Genomic DNA, 14,043 nt, shown 5'->3' on the forward strand with positions numbered 1-14,043 from the left:
TTCCATAGCGCTCGATCATGTTATACCTAGGTAGATTGAGTACACAATAGTCATGTCAGTGCTTGAAGCTATTGTCAACCGGCAACTCTTCACCCTAGTATGGCCCTTCGAGAGTAATATATATCCAAGATATACACCATAAACGCCCATGAAATACCCTATCACTGGTTTGGGCTTTTTATGGCCTGACCGGTCTATCAACGGCGGCAATGTAAGTAAATCTTCAATCTGCAAAATGACAGAGCTTGCGTAATACAGACACGAGGTTAGTTAACTAATTTTAGAACATCGAGACTTGAGTACTCATATTCAATATTTGAGTACCAAAATAATGCTGCAGTTATACATATCTAAGGTGGTTTATGAACCGACTGTTCTGAATTGTGTCGCGGGTGTTCAATCTCGTGGCAGGGCAAAGTGAAATGACCTCCAAACATATTATGGTATCCAATATTTGTATATTGTATGCAAAAATAAATTGGTATCAATCTACTAGAAGTGTATAATAGTACATTGGGAATTGTTGACGACCCCTCAATGCAGAGGCCGTAAACGTCACTTGACTTTGAGTAAGGCAGGCTCTCACAGTGCTTGGCATGCTTTGTGACGCCGAGTTGCTGACTCCTCAATGCTAGGCGCCTATTCGATAATTCAATCAATTGCTTGCCCAAACATTACCTGCCTGGTGTTGTTCCAAATCATTATCATTAGTGGCTGTCAAAACAGTAAACTGTGTATTGTTCCATGTACTGATACCACTAAAGGTCTCCTTCACCTAGATTGCTTTAACAGCAGTTGGCTTCATCTATTGCATCACATCACATCGCGACTTGACTCCCACCGCCCAGCGCCTCCGGATTAACCCATCAATCGGGCTCTTCATCCAGCCTCTCTATTATAGGCCTGTCGAAATTATGGAACAGACACAACAAAGTTCTGGACAACAGCAAGGCCGGCAGCAGCCCCTGTACGACACAAGGAATGGTGGACACTACGGTAATGACCCTCTGTCGTCGAACCCCTTTAAGATTTTGTTATTTGTATGAGCCGTTATAGTTCTGATAAACCTTTTCTTAGGTGCTAGTGCGGCGGTAATAGCCCAACATTAAACAGACATGGTCCCACACGTTCAACTGACTTCGCATCATCTATAGCTTGCTGCACAGGGATATGCTCCAGTTGCCGAGCTCTATACTGGCACATGGGCAAATGTGGGTATGATTGTGCCTCTTATAACATCATCGCTAACTGTACTCTGTTCTCCATCAGGTCAACCAGGGCTTACAAGGAACCGCTCGTGATATCTTGACGACGTACTGGCAACACGTAATCAACCACCTTGAATCCGATAACCATGACTATAAAATCCACCAACTACCGCTAGCCCGGATAAAAAAGGTCATGAAGGCTGACCCAGAAGTCAAAATGATATCTGCAGAGGCTCCCATCTTGTTTGCCAAAGGTTGTGACGTTTTCATTACCGAGCTGACTATGCGGGCATGGATACATGCTGAGGATAACAAGCGAAGGACACTGCAAAGATCGGACATTGCTGCCGCTTTGTCCAAGTCAGACATGTTTGATTTTCTCATCGATATCGTCCCCCGCGAGGAAGCCTCGGCGCATGCAAAACGCTCAAGCCAGACAGCAGGTGCTCCAACTGCAGCTGCAGGGCCTCCTCCTGCGGGCCAGTTACCACCGGCTCAGCATGGTGTTCAGCACCACCCCCATCATATGGCACCGCCGGATTACGGGGCCTTGGGGCAGCACCCTCTCCAGGATCAGGAATACAGGCAACAGGCAATGTATGGAGGTGCTGTGCAGTCCGATCCAACCGCGGCGTATGCGCAACCTCAAACTCAGATGTTCGAAGGAATGTATACTCCTTATCCTCATCTACCCCCACAGCAGGTATGCAGCTCTCCCAGGTTATACCTATTTTTCCCCCCCACGTTTTACGGCCCCTGTCCATTCTAGTTTTAGAATGCTAATTCGGCCATCCCTTTTCACAGTGAGGACGCCTGTAATTTACAGATACTGCCTGCGACGGGGAAGCTCCTCGTTGCGGTGCATTTATTACAGTGTATCTCCTACACTGAACCGTCGAACCATGGCACTTGATGGTAAGCGTTACCAGATGTGCTGCTCTGGGTGATCGAGTCTATGTTAGAACATACCCATGCTTATTGTTTCTACGATGCTAGGGCCTCCTGCTAGTAGCAGGGAAGGGCAATATGTTTCACTGGGAGTATATAAGGCCAGTTATAGTTTGGAGCACGCGAAGACGGATATCATGGAACTGGTGATTCTTTTTTTTTTTTTTTTTCTTTTCTTTTCTTCTTATTACAGGCACTAGAATCCACAAGCCAAGCGTCTATGATTTCTTTCCGAATCTAGAGGAAAGAGTCGAGAATTTATCCATCTTGGCCGGGCTCTGTACTGTATGCGTAAGTCTTCGAGAGTTAGTACATATTCAAACTCGTCTCGGGTTCACCACTTACTTTTCCAACAAAATCGGGCCGTTAATCGCATCCACGCGTCCGTACTTCTTGTTCCTCATGGAAATGTCGTAAAACTCGTCTGCGTTGTCTGCTTGCATCAGTTGCACTGTTTGCTGTAGCTCGTCCAAGTTTTCTCTAAGGATGGGATTGTTGAGACTATCGACGAATTGATATAAATATTCCACGTCCTTTGCAAGAGCCATGACCCCGTTGGGATTTATTCGCTTCACTTCTGGGGTTAATGGAAGGGCCTGCATAATGATCAGCTGAGCCCACGAAAAATGCAGAATGCACAGAAACTTACTAGAACCATAGTTGATGCATGGCTTAAGGCATCAAAATAAATCAGTTCTTTGATCTCTTTGGGAAGCCCAAGGAGGGTTGAATTCATAATGTTAGAAAGAAAACGGGTGAGAGTTTGCATGTAGTTGCTTGGTTCTGCAGGAGCCACAGTGGCCATCCAGTCGTACTCTGCAGTTTCAATGAGATCATCAATCTTAGAATTCACAACCTCAAATATGCGTTTCTCTGCCCGCTTTTTGTTATCTCGGAATTTTCCTGTCGCTTTCAACGCTACTGGATCGCTGGACGAGCTCTGTGATCTAGCAGCAGCAAGCAACAACTCAAGCTCATGGCATGCATGTTCGAAATGTTCCAAATTGATAAGAATCTGCACTATTTGTCCCAGATACTGGGAGTTGAGGCGCTCAACAAGTGTGTCGCATACTTTACTAGAAAGGAGTTCGTCCAGTGCCTAATAGAGTTAGAAGCGCTCCGACTTTGCATATACCTGCGTCGTATCCTTACATCTTTCAACGTCTCATCAATAATATTCGGATTCGAAAAATCGTCGTTGGCAAAGAAGTAGAATTGGTTGAGAAAGTTTCGTATATCGATGCAGCACAATGGGTACATCTGTGAGAATGGAAGGACACACGGGAAACTAAAATAACTAAGCTTAGTATAACCTGTGGCGTAACAGTGCCATAAATGGTGAGGGTTGACAACGTACGCCGGCTCCTGTGGCTCGCTAGGGGTATACCAGCTAACATTAAGTACTTTATCGAATTCTTCGAGCGTTTGTATCGGCATGGGCATGTAATCATCCGTGGATACGATCTTTGCAACATTAGTACTGGGAATAGATAGTGCGAACCCTGGAGCTGGTTAAGATGGTTACCTCTTGAAAGTCATCACTAAACCGTCTTTTAAGCAGCTCGGCATATTTCTTGAACAAGGTCAAGAGTAAGCTATCGAAAGCTCCCACGGCAAACTCCCAGGTCTGTGGCCTTGAGTTTAGTAAAGGCTATGTTAAATACCATAACAAGAAACGTACATTCATTGTCTGCATGAACAATGCAATTAGATTCTTGATTCTTAGAAGACTCTCGGCATTGTCGACTTCGTGGAGGGCCTTTGATATTAGACCCATGGCCGTCTGACACATTGAGTCCCATAGCTCATCAACCTAATTTCGCCGGTCAGCAGCGCATTGCTAGTTGTATCATGGAGAGAGGATATTTCACATCAACTGGATATCTCATGTCCGGGACTTTTTTCATGGTAGAACGCTCAACAATTGCAAAGCCTGCCATCTCCTCTAGGAGATTATGCAAACTAGCCCCATCATCATCCACTAGGGTGATGGAAGCTGGTATAAGGAGTTCTTTTTGTCGACGACGGGTGTTTGCATACTCGACCCGGAACTTCTCCATCTGACCTAAAGACTGGTGGATGTGTAGACATTCAAAAAGCGGAGTAAAATTAACTTGCAGCTCCTCGTTTTGGAGAAGGTCATATTCTTCGTGCTCGTCGCAGACTAGCTCAATTGCGGAATTCAGCTTGAAATGCTCGAGATATGGTATTTTCGCGGCACGCTCCTTCTGCCTTGTCTTCCGCAGGTCCGTATGATACAAGGCTATTTCCCCGAGGTACTGTGACATCTCACGTATTCTGTACAGCCAGGTATTCAAATCTGACATCACGGCCTCAGCAATGGCTCTTTGGGTTGCCGGGACAGAACGTTGAATCATATCGGCAATTTGAAAGTGTGTGACACCCTTAAGATGAACATTCTGAAGCTCCTCTAGAGCGCGAAGCGCGGCATAATGATTCTTTTTCGCTAGAAGATCATGGACCTGGTTGGCAAGGCGAAGAACTTCGAGGCAACCTTGAATCGCACGGGATGTCTCATCGATATTCTGACGGTGACGCCGCGATTCTACCAATGCCTTTTTTTGTTCGACTAACTTTTCTGTACTTGCTTGAATTGATTGATTGAGGTCCAATATCTCAGCCGTTAAACTGACAGTACCTTCCCTGATGTGGAGAAGCTGGTTGACGGAAGAGACAAACTCCTGGTGATTTGCATTGCAGATAGTCTCAATTTCCGCTTCTTTATCACTGGAAAATTTAGAGAGGGAGCGTAACAGCTCAGATGTTTTATTGCCGACGCTGTACTCTTTGATTGAAGGGATCAACTGATCTAGGTAATCGGTATCCGAGGGGGATATAATTATCTGCAGACCGCACCGTGTTAATTAATTGATAGAAACACAAGTAATTGGGGGGCCTGACCTGGTTGAGTACGTATGAAGACTCACTTCGTGACGGAACCATAGACGGCATGTTGCCGAGGGATATTTGTCGGGGTTGGTAGGAGCGATCGAAAGATCAAGAGTAACAAAACTTCAGGTTGTTCAAACGGACATAAATATCAGTCCGCGTAGAAGTAGTCTTAGCACATTCTATTTAGTTCGGGTGTCTTTGGGGATGCACAGCAAACCATAAGACTCGATTTTACCGTAAGAGCGAGCTGGTGTTGAGCTTGTATGGTACTGATGCCAAGAACACGTAGGGTAGGTCTGTCGTCTCCGCTGATAACAAGAACCCCCGGTATCGGCGGGGCGGTACGAATAAATACTATGCTACGAATGAGGTTACTGCCACTCTCGATTTTGAAAGTTCACACTTTCTTTCATAGTAACAGCCGATGAAACAGAGCCTTTGGCAGTTGCTCAGCTCGTCCTATAATTTTGGAGGTGATACCAAGTTGTCACTTCTGCGTTCCCCCAGCTAAAGCGCCTTGGGACTCGAGCTGGCTACTACTACAAGTCAAACTGTAGGCCCAATCTGTTTGATGTTGCAGGACACTGCAAATGCATGCGTATCCGAGAGGAACTAGACAAAAGTTATCAACACAACCCGTGATGGCTTTTTTCTCTTTTTTTTCGCCAATTCTCTCTTTCACATACACACACGCATACCTGGGCGTCTTTAATTTGACTAAAACCAAGCTCAGCTATATGTATATACGTATATGCATAACTTACATCCATTGGACTTCTTAAGGGAAGGGAAAAAAAATATCACACTGTATAGCTAACTCCTGAGAGGACGACCCCGCCTTCTATAGGCGCCGAGATATTGATGGGGCCCTGTCCAACTGACAACATATCATGTTTGTGCTTATTATGAGCATATTGGAGCAGGTGTATTTCCCTTGACAGTGACTATTTACTCAGCATGGCAACACCCCAGGAGCTAACCCCTCTTGAGCATTTTACTCCTGTGCGTGAAGGAGTGAATTAGCTGCTGAGCAAGCTTGTGTTTAACCTCACATTTCCTACAGCACCCTTGAACTCTGCATTCACATCCTTTTTACCAGACAGGTTAACACTGTTGCTTGTTAGATTTGGTTACTTGGCAGTCACATCACAGACGATATTTGCATTAGATACAGGCTTCCAGAAAAGTCATCCGGCCCTGTTTCTCGACATGATAGGGACTAACTCTCCTCGAGGGTTGAGCAGCCCCAGTTCCACTGATGGGGTGGCTTCTCCCAATGGGTCACCGGACACGAAACTCACTGCATTCTCGCCAGAAGACGTGCGATCCAAAGCATTTTCCGATTCGAGTGCCTGTGGCCCTTTCGATGATTGGACTGGCTTCAAACGGTTCTTTTCGACGTAAGTAAGCGGGAACCAATGCCCGGACCCTCACTGATAGATTATAGAGCTTCTTCAGACCCGTTTCTTGTCTCAGCCAACGTGTCCAGCCGTCCACAGCTTTCTCCAACAGCTGCAAGTTTCACACCAATTGGGTTGGCTGATGTCGTGGGCGCCAGCCAAGTTCAATTTAAGGCCAAAGACCTACCCTCCAGTGAAATCCGCCTCGCGGCTAGTTCGAATGTCGACCCTGGTGCGGCCGAGTCCCTACCAAATAGTCGCTTCGAGCGGTCTGTGCCAGCTTATGGAGCCATTGGAAGCGATAGAATCCATAGGGGCCACCTCACCCTCAGTCCGACGCGGAGCAAGCATGAGCTAGAAGGACCTCTTCGGGCTTTACTTATAGAAAATGTTCCAACTAACCTAACGTATATGTCACTCGCTGGATTTTTCAATGTGAGTGGACACCCCACCCCTGCCTAAACACCATCGAAACACAGAGTAACTGTTGAAAAGCGTCGTGAATTTACTTCCCTCAGAGGTCCTATACTTTCCGAACTAAGCTCCATGGGCAAGGTATATGTTTCCTTCGCCGATTGTCGCGAAACCAAGAAGGCAATTGAAAAGGTCCACCTCCTCCGACCAGAATGGCGAGTCTTCCCCCTCACTCCCAAAGAGTACGTACAACATCTTGACCCAGCTCTTCATTCGCGGACCTCGGATTACGAGGGCCAGCTGCTCGCCACTGTTTATTACGACAGCCGAAACCCGAGGTTAAATCAACGTGCAGTGGCCCGATCGTTAGAGACACTTGCTATGACTTTCGGAGATATAAAGACTTTTACTGCGTCACCTTCTGGCCAAGAAAACATCGCTGAGTTCCACATAGAGTATTTCAACATTCGTGATGCTGAAAATGTTATGACAACACTCAACGGCACTTCCGTGGACGTGAGTCGTAAAAAAAAGATGTTTCTAGTAAAATGAGTGCTAATGAAGTTTTGAAGGATTGCGTTGTTGAGGTTTCGTTATTCAGGCCCGATGTGGAGAGTGAAACACACCCGTCTCCCCATAGCCCGTGTTCCATGAAAGGGAGTTTGTCCTACCTTGATGCTCCTCATCAAGAAGACGCATCGTGGACCTCACCCCAGCATAACCATGCTCCTTACATGGAACTAAGCCCTACAGGTCGCTCAACAATCCCGCCAGGTGAACATGCGGGATTGATAGATTGGATGACTCGAGCAGGCGAAAAGATTTTGCCGTCTCCTCGCCGCGAACTTACTCGCTACCCAGATTTACGCCCGAGTAACCAGAATGCGGTAGATATCGAGCGCATTCGTCTCGGTTTAGATGTGCGTACCACCGTAAGTACCATCTCCTGCATCAATTATCAATTCAATCCACATAAGCTGTACTCAACCTTGAATGACAGATCATGCTGCGGAACATCCCCAACAAGATCGACCAGGTATGACTCATGAAATAAGCGCAAGGCCGTGATGGTTATCACACTCTAATTAAATAAGGCTATGCTCAAGGCCATCGTCGATGAGACAAGCGCCGGAAAATATGACTTCATGTATTTGCGTATTGGTAGGTCCAGGCTGCTGTTTCAGGATAGCTGGATGCCGATTGACCGTTTCTTATACAGATTTTGCAAATAACTGCAAGTACGCTGAAATGCCTCCATGCCGCGCTTCGCTCTTTTACTGACGTTTTTGTTCTAGTGTTGGCTATGCTTTCATCAACTTCGAGGATGTGAGAAACACCGTCGATTACGAGTACCATGTGACTAACCCTCCTTCAGCCAATCGATATAATCGATGTTAGTTCCTTGTGACTCATTGGAATCTAACTGTCTTTGGTCATAAACTTACAATATCTGAAGTTTGTTAAAGTGCGAGCAGGGCGTACCTGGTAGGTATAATCCATCGACAAAGCCAGTACATAATGATTTTAACATGGCGTCTAGGAACTGCTTTAACAGCGATAAAGTTGCAGAGGTCTCATACGCAAGTCGGCGCTCCCCAGATCCCGACTGTGGGTCATGCTCTAATGTATGAGCAGCCATTCAGGGCAAAGATTGCCTTGTACAAAAGTTCCGTAATAGTTCCGTGATGCTTGAGCACCCATCATTTCGCCCCAAGGTACCAATCTCCACCTTCCCCTCCCACGAAGAGTATTCGTAATATACAGGGCGCTCATTTGGCCAGATCTTTCACACTGGCACTGGGCCTCTTGCGGGGAAGGAAGATCGCTTTCCCGGTCCAGATAACCCTTCAAAGATGCGCCGTAGTATCGAGAACGCTGAACATGTTGGTTAGTGATATCGATAACCTCTATTTAACTTCAATTTAGTGAATCTAATCCATCAGGCTTGTTCGCCCCGCGAATTGGACAGCAGTATCGGGACGAGCAACGTCGTCGTCGTTCCCAATTCGATCGTGGAACAACTGCTGCTGAACGTGAAATAGTATATGTTCGGACTCTCGCTCCTCGGCACCCCTTAGGTGCGGTCGGTAATGGTTTGAAAAGCGCTCCTTGCACCTACCCTGGGATGAAAATGTGGTATGAGTCGGATATCTCTGACCAAGGCCCCAAGACATCTTAGTTTTGTTCCTGAAACCAGAAAACACCCCTGCATAAGCGAAGAGTTGACTGTTTGTGTACAAGAGTATTTGCGCAGTGTTGATATCTTCTTTCATATGTTGTATTTGTTCTCTCTTTTTTTTTCTGTGTGGTTTCATACTCTTTTTATCGCGTGCGCACGTGTTCTCCTTACTCCGTGTACATTATGGGCTTGGGGGCTTCCAACATTTCTTTTTGATTCATGAGAGAAGGCCATTCTACGCTCAGGTTGGCTTGGCTGTGGTGTCTCGGTTTGAGTCTAAATGTTGGGTTTCATCTCCGTTTGGAAGTCAATCGTGAGTTTTTTTAAGTACATATTTACAAATAACAATAACGAGGAACAATGGAAGGTTTCAATGGAGAGAAAATTGGTCATTTAGATGACTCACCACATTTAGATTACTATGAAGACAGATCATTGAAAAGGTCTTGATTGATACTAAATTTCCCAGGTCTTGATAGCCAAGCACTTGCAACTAAGTTGCCAAGAAAGTCAGCCCTGCGGCGAGCCGGCGAGCCCTTAAAAATTTTGTGGGGCAATGGGATCAATGCGGTCTCAACCTTAATTCCACTCTTCTCGTGCGTCTTGGACTCCGAATTCGAAGAGCGAATACTTTTTTGAGCGGGCTCGTCAGTTTTACTTGCATGGCGACCTCGAGCGCGTGTTCTTTTGACTGACCGGGAAGACGCCATATTATGGAGGGAACCGAACTTTTCCGCATTCATTCCTTGCTCCACTTAATATCCCATCGCAACAGAAACCAGCATGGCAAGGCAAAATGGTGGAAATGGCTTTCTATCCTCAAGCGAGCTGTGTGGAATCTTGCCATGACCTTGGACCTAAGCAATAACGAAAACACCCAGCCGTCCATTGAGTCATGTAAACGATATTTGGCAGATTACATTGTACCGCGATGTTACGTGTAAGTTTGACCGCTTCAAAATCAGATTCGAAGCAATCATTAACCTTTAATTCTCAGGGCCTTCTCGGTGGTCGTAGCAGATGCACAGTTTTCTACACTGGGAACTGTGCTCCTTGCTACTCTTTCTCACCTTTCAAAGGCGACGGGGGCTGACAAAGCACTAAAATCGCGTCTGCGGAGAGGAATTGACTATGGGGATGATCCTTTACGCTATATGGGGACGCCAAAGAATCAGGAGGATGTGGGGGAAGCACTATCACGAGCTGGGGAGGCATTGGACGTTTTTCAAAGATCTAATACGCAGAAAACGCCAGGTCCAGTTTTGGAAAACACTATGGTTACCGCGTTGAGAGAGACCAGTGTTTCTACGGTTTCAGACCCAGGGAAGAAGAAGAACAAGAAGAAGAGGAAAAACGCGATCGACGACATTTTTAACGGACTGTTATGATTTTAAAATGAGTAGGGCCTTGTCTGTCCAGTGATGCCTGGTTATGCACCAGACATGGTGGTATCCGACGGATAATGCCTTTTATGACCTATATCCAAAATGTACCGTACATAGCATGGAGTGCTTGTTGTGTAATGTCTTGACTAACTGCTATGTAATGGCGGAAAACGGTTGGGAAACTTCACTAAGTAGATTTACCGCGAGGTGGTGGATAATCGCCCAAGACATTGTGTATAGGTATTTCGGCGAAAAAACAGTCCAAATAAAAAGATGGGTCCTCAACGCTGTACATGCGGCCATAACAGATACCAGTGTTGTGGTCGCGTGGAAAGTCAAAAGACCTATGTGAGTTTGCATTTCGTCCCAAGTTTGGCCTGCTCTAAGGAGCTTAGTAGCCGACACCCACCATATTGGACCGGCCCAATTTCCCACGTATGTCAGGATACCGACTAAAATGATGTTGTAATTGCCAATACCATTATATGCGTTGGAAAGGTCAACAGAAGAGATAGCATTTGAGCCACCAAAGGCGAAAAAGGTAATATATTGCATAAGCAAGGTCGTCATAGTGGTCTCAACCGATGTTAGGCTCATCGAAGCCAAAACTTTGAGTTGTAGTCTGAGAATCAAAAAAACCGGAACATTTGTTACCCTTGACTGGGTTAAGAGGAAAAGCGTTAGAGACTCATGAGCCACTATACCTGACGATACTGTTTCCATTAGTACATCCATGTAAAGTCCTTTGGCCCCATTACTTACCTATATTTCTGCGCAGTTTTCCAATAATTTTGGCAAATACTGTTGACAGCAGAAGAATCGCAATCCCAGCCATCGCAGCCCGCGCATATATAGCTAGCGAAATTCCGCTGAGTAGGGTCGCGATGTTCCCAAACATGGTTCCATTGAGAAGCTCAGGCGACTCCGACTCCGCAAAAACCAACTTGAACATGAAGCTTGTGGCGGTCACGTTGAGGCAGAGGAGACGTGACATCCAAGATGGGGAGAAACCGTTCACTAATTGTAAATAGACACCAGCATATGTTATACCCACCAATACCCAGAGGCTACTCTGATGACTTGGAAAATATATCCGTGCGATGTCAGGCTCTGCGGCAAATTTCTGGCCAGTTTGATTCCAGCGTCTCAAGAGTCTATGAGAGGCTCCTAAAGCAATAGATCCCACTGCGGTAACCACATTAGCTATGACTCGGGATGCTTTGTCGTTTTCGGCGTCAGAAGTGACTCGTTCAAATCGAAAGGATCTAGCATGTAGGTAGAAGACCCATCCAGTAAATATCCAGTACCAGAACTGTTGCTCTTCCTCCACGTAACTACTTGCAAACATCATCGCACCATAAAGTAGAACACTTGCCACCAGAAACAAGCCGGAGTGTCGGTATTTTGATAGGACCCTATACGCTGAGGGTAGCGAGAGCACGACAGCAAAACCGGCGATACATATACCTAGAGAAAGGTATCGCAGATCATAGTTGCTAGCAGCGCCGCTCATCACTTCTTGGGACGCCCCAAGGAAGTGCAATAGAGCCGATTCAATCTCCGTCTGAATGTCACCTGCACCAGGTCCGGTGTGTCGACGTAATAATGCTTGTGCTTTTGCCCATGCACAATAGACTCTTTCCAGGCCGTCATGCGGATCCGAGGAACAATTGGCCGCTATTTTGCCGTCTTCAAAACCATAGGACGGAAATGTTTCCTTCAGTGTCCCCAGCAGCTGTCTGGAATTTTCAATGAGTAACTGTACTCTCTGAGAACCTGTGATTTTCGTTGTTAAGCATCAGTATATTAGTCACAACACGATATAGTGAAACAATAATATGCCACTTACCAAGATGCCACATCGCAAGAAACTCGGGAATAAAGACGCCAAGATTGTTTAATGGAATTGGCAATCCAAGAAGACCAGAAAGAGTCGGAGTAATATCAGTTTGGTCCACATGGCGATAATACTGGAGATCATTAACCACACCCACAGGGCTTTCTCTACTGGTATTCAAGGCTTGGAGCTTCGGCGAAATAAAGAGCAGCGCAGGTGAGGTTTCGCCTGCGGAAGAGCCACCGTGATTCCCAGCATCATTCATCCCATGGTCACCACACAATATAAATAGGGTTGATTGCAGATGTTCTTCCTGCTCCATCGCTCTGTATACTTGCGTGACTATCGAGTCCATTTCATGTTGTTTCGGTATCATATATGAACTGTATGATGGTCACGATAGAGCCAGAATAAGATTGGATGATCAACATTACCTTTGCGGTCCAGATTTATGTCCTATATGATCTAAGCCCAAGTAATGCATTATCAAAGCTGACCAATCATTTCGAACAAGTTCACCAGGTACATGACGAGTCACATTAGTATCTACTTCAGTAAAGTCCTTGAAATGGTCAGTTATTTTAGAGACATCCGCTGCTACGGCAATGAGAGAGCAAAGCATACCGACACAAAGAAGCTTGTTGTCCCGTCTGATCTGCCAAACATCCCAGGGAACAGCTTAAGCCAAGTATCGTCTCCGTACATTATCAATTGCTCCCCTTTTGCCCTGATTTGAGCAAGCCATGTATCCTGATACGCAAGGGTCGACGACGTGTCAGACTCAGCAATGTTGAGAATAACGTCAAGAAAAGACGGTACGGATCCTGTCGTTATAGCTTTTAGGCGCGGCATTGTAACCGTCGGGGACCCTGCATAAGCTGTAAAGGGCACTGCGGAACCCGACCGAATAAGGCTATCTGGCAGATCAATGAGTGTTCAACATAATCCATTGGGAAGCTCGCAGACCTTTGAGTAAATAGAAACCCGGAATTGTTCGAATAAACGAAATCGCTTTGTTTCTCAGCCGCAATACTTAGGCCAGGGATGTGTGCCTACCTCCGCAACGCATCAACCACCATGAAGATAACCTTGTCAAAAACCTTTGGCGGCGCGTTATCAGGCTCTTTGAACGTGGCCAGTCCAGGAACTAGAGGTTTATAGGGAAAGAACCCAAAAGAGAAGACCAAGATGGCAATAGGAATGAGAACATTGGCCACGAATACCAGGCTATTTGCTGGTATAGACGCGTTTTTGGTCATGGCGCGCTGGAAATTAAGTATTTGCGAACAGTAAAGCACCCACAAACCGTCGTTAGATCTATCCGTCGGGAGATCTATGATACCATATTCAACCGGAATCCATTGGCGAGTGCCTACTATTTTTATAGTGTTGCGCGATAGAAGTGTTTAAAAGGGGACGAGGTGATTCACCGCCTGTTACATTCGGAAGAGTTTCGTGCTTATCGATAACAACTAGGTAGGTTGTGTATTCAGGCAATGAGTTCTATGCGTAATATCGGAAAGAGTATTTGATATCATGAAAGTGACGGGGCCAGGCCGTTAAAAGCCTACAGTGCATACATCTTGTCTCTTCGGGTATACGATGAAAAATCTTGTTTCCCCGCCTGTTGAGGCGTACTTGGGTGTTGGATCCGGTCCCGATGTAACGGCCGCCGCGGTGGTAGAATCAGACTTCGACTGGTTGTTTGAAATCTCATGGCCCCTTTCCTCTTGCCGGCGATTATTCGGGGAGACAAAGC

The 14,043-nt window shown here is 46.1% G+C and overlaps 5 protein-coding genes across 5 annotated transcripts; 3 read left to right on the top strand and 2 right to left on the bottom strand.

The window, feature by feature from the left end:
• Positions 1 to 630: 630 nt before the first annotated feature.
• On the top strand, positions 631 to 2,279 carry hapE (CCAAT-binding factor complex subunit HapE). Its single transcript, XM_040844076.1, has 5 exons — positions 631 to 996; positions 1,078 to 1,091; positions 1,155 to 1,211; positions 1,270 to 1,911; positions 2,013 to 2,279. The coding sequence occupies exons 1-5, from the start codon at positions 915 to 917 to the stop codon at positions 2,013 to 2,015; spliced, it is 798 nt and encodes a 265-aa protein (XP_040696373.1). The 5' UTR covers positions 631 to 914; the 3' UTR covers positions 2,016 to 2,279.
• An 80-nt stretch (positions 2,280 to 2,359) lies between these two features.
• Positions 2,360 to 5,365, bottom strand: ASPSYDRAFT_51674 (Rab GTPase-binding exocyst subunit SEC15). Its single transcript, XM_040848341.1, has 9 exons — positions 5,079 to 5,365; positions 4,028 to 5,020; positions 3,838 to 3,969; positions 3,682 to 3,783; positions 3,514 to 3,620; positions 3,309 to 3,444; positions 2,806 to 3,255; positions 2,502 to 2,752; positions 2,360 to 2,453 (listed from the first exon to the last, which is right to left on the bottom strand). Exons 1-9 carry the CDS (start codon positions 5,127 to 5,129, stop codon positions 2,375 to 2,377), a joined length of 2,301 nt encoding a protein of 766 aa, XP_040696374.1. The 5' UTR covers positions 5,130 to 5,365; the 3' UTR covers positions 2,360 to 2,374.
• A 913-nt stretch (positions 5,366 to 6,278) lies between these two features.
• On the top strand, positions 6,279 to 9,062 carry ASPSYDRAFT_62630 (putative meiosis protein MEI2; the record flags this gene model as incomplete). The annotated part of the gene is made up of 12 exons (XM_040850149.1): positions 6,279 to 6,469; positions 6,517 to 6,904; positions 6,965 to 7,399; positions 7,456 to 7,815; positions 7,884 to 7,919; positions 7,978 to 8,044; positions 8,179 to 8,209; positions 8,340 to 8,368; positions 8,424 to 8,467; positions 8,527 to 8,598; positions 8,665 to 8,770; positions 8,827 to 9,062. 12 exons carry the CDS (start codon positions 6,279 to 6,281, stop codon positions 9,060 to 9,062), a joined length of 1,995 nt encoding a protein of 664 aa, XP_040696375.1.
• Positions 9,063 to 9,775: 713 nt separating this feature from the next.
• ASPSYDRAFT_164443 (uncharacterized protein) lies at positions 9,776 to 10,450 on the top strand (the record flags this gene model as incomplete). Its single annotated transcript, XM_040843262.1, has 2 exons — positions 9,776 to 10,002; positions 10,060 to 10,450. The coding sequence occupies 2 exons, from the start codon at positions 9,776 to 9,778 to the stop codon at positions 10,448 to 10,450; spliced, it is 618 nt and encodes a 205-aa protein (XP_040696376.1).
• Positions 10,451 to 10,600: 150 nt separating this feature from the next.
• On the bottom strand, positions 10,601 to 13,543 carry las21 (mannose-ethanolamine phosphotransferase LAS21; the record flags this gene model as incomplete). The annotated part of the gene is made up of 7 exons (XM_040843224.1): positions 10,601 to 11,209; positions 11,250 to 12,223; positions 12,297 to 12,667; positions 12,719 to 12,846; positions 12,909 to 13,197; positions 13,251 to 13,295; positions 13,341 to 13,543. The coding sequence occupies 7 exons, from the start codon at positions 13,541 to 13,543 to the stop codon at positions 10,601 to 10,603; spliced, it is 2,619 nt and encodes an 872-aa protein (XP_040696377.1).
• Between the last annotated feature and the right edge of the window lie 500 nt (positions 13,544 to 14,043).

The sequence above is a fragment of the Aspergillus sydowii genome (genome assembly GCF_001890705.1).
Source record: "Aspergillus sydowii CBS 593.65 unplaced genomic scaffold ASPSYscaffold_19, whole genome shotgun sequence".
NCBI classification, from domain to species: domain Eukaryota; kingdom Fungi; phylum Ascomycota; class Eurotiomycetes; order Eurotiales; family Aspergillaceae; genus Aspergillus; species Aspergillus sydowii.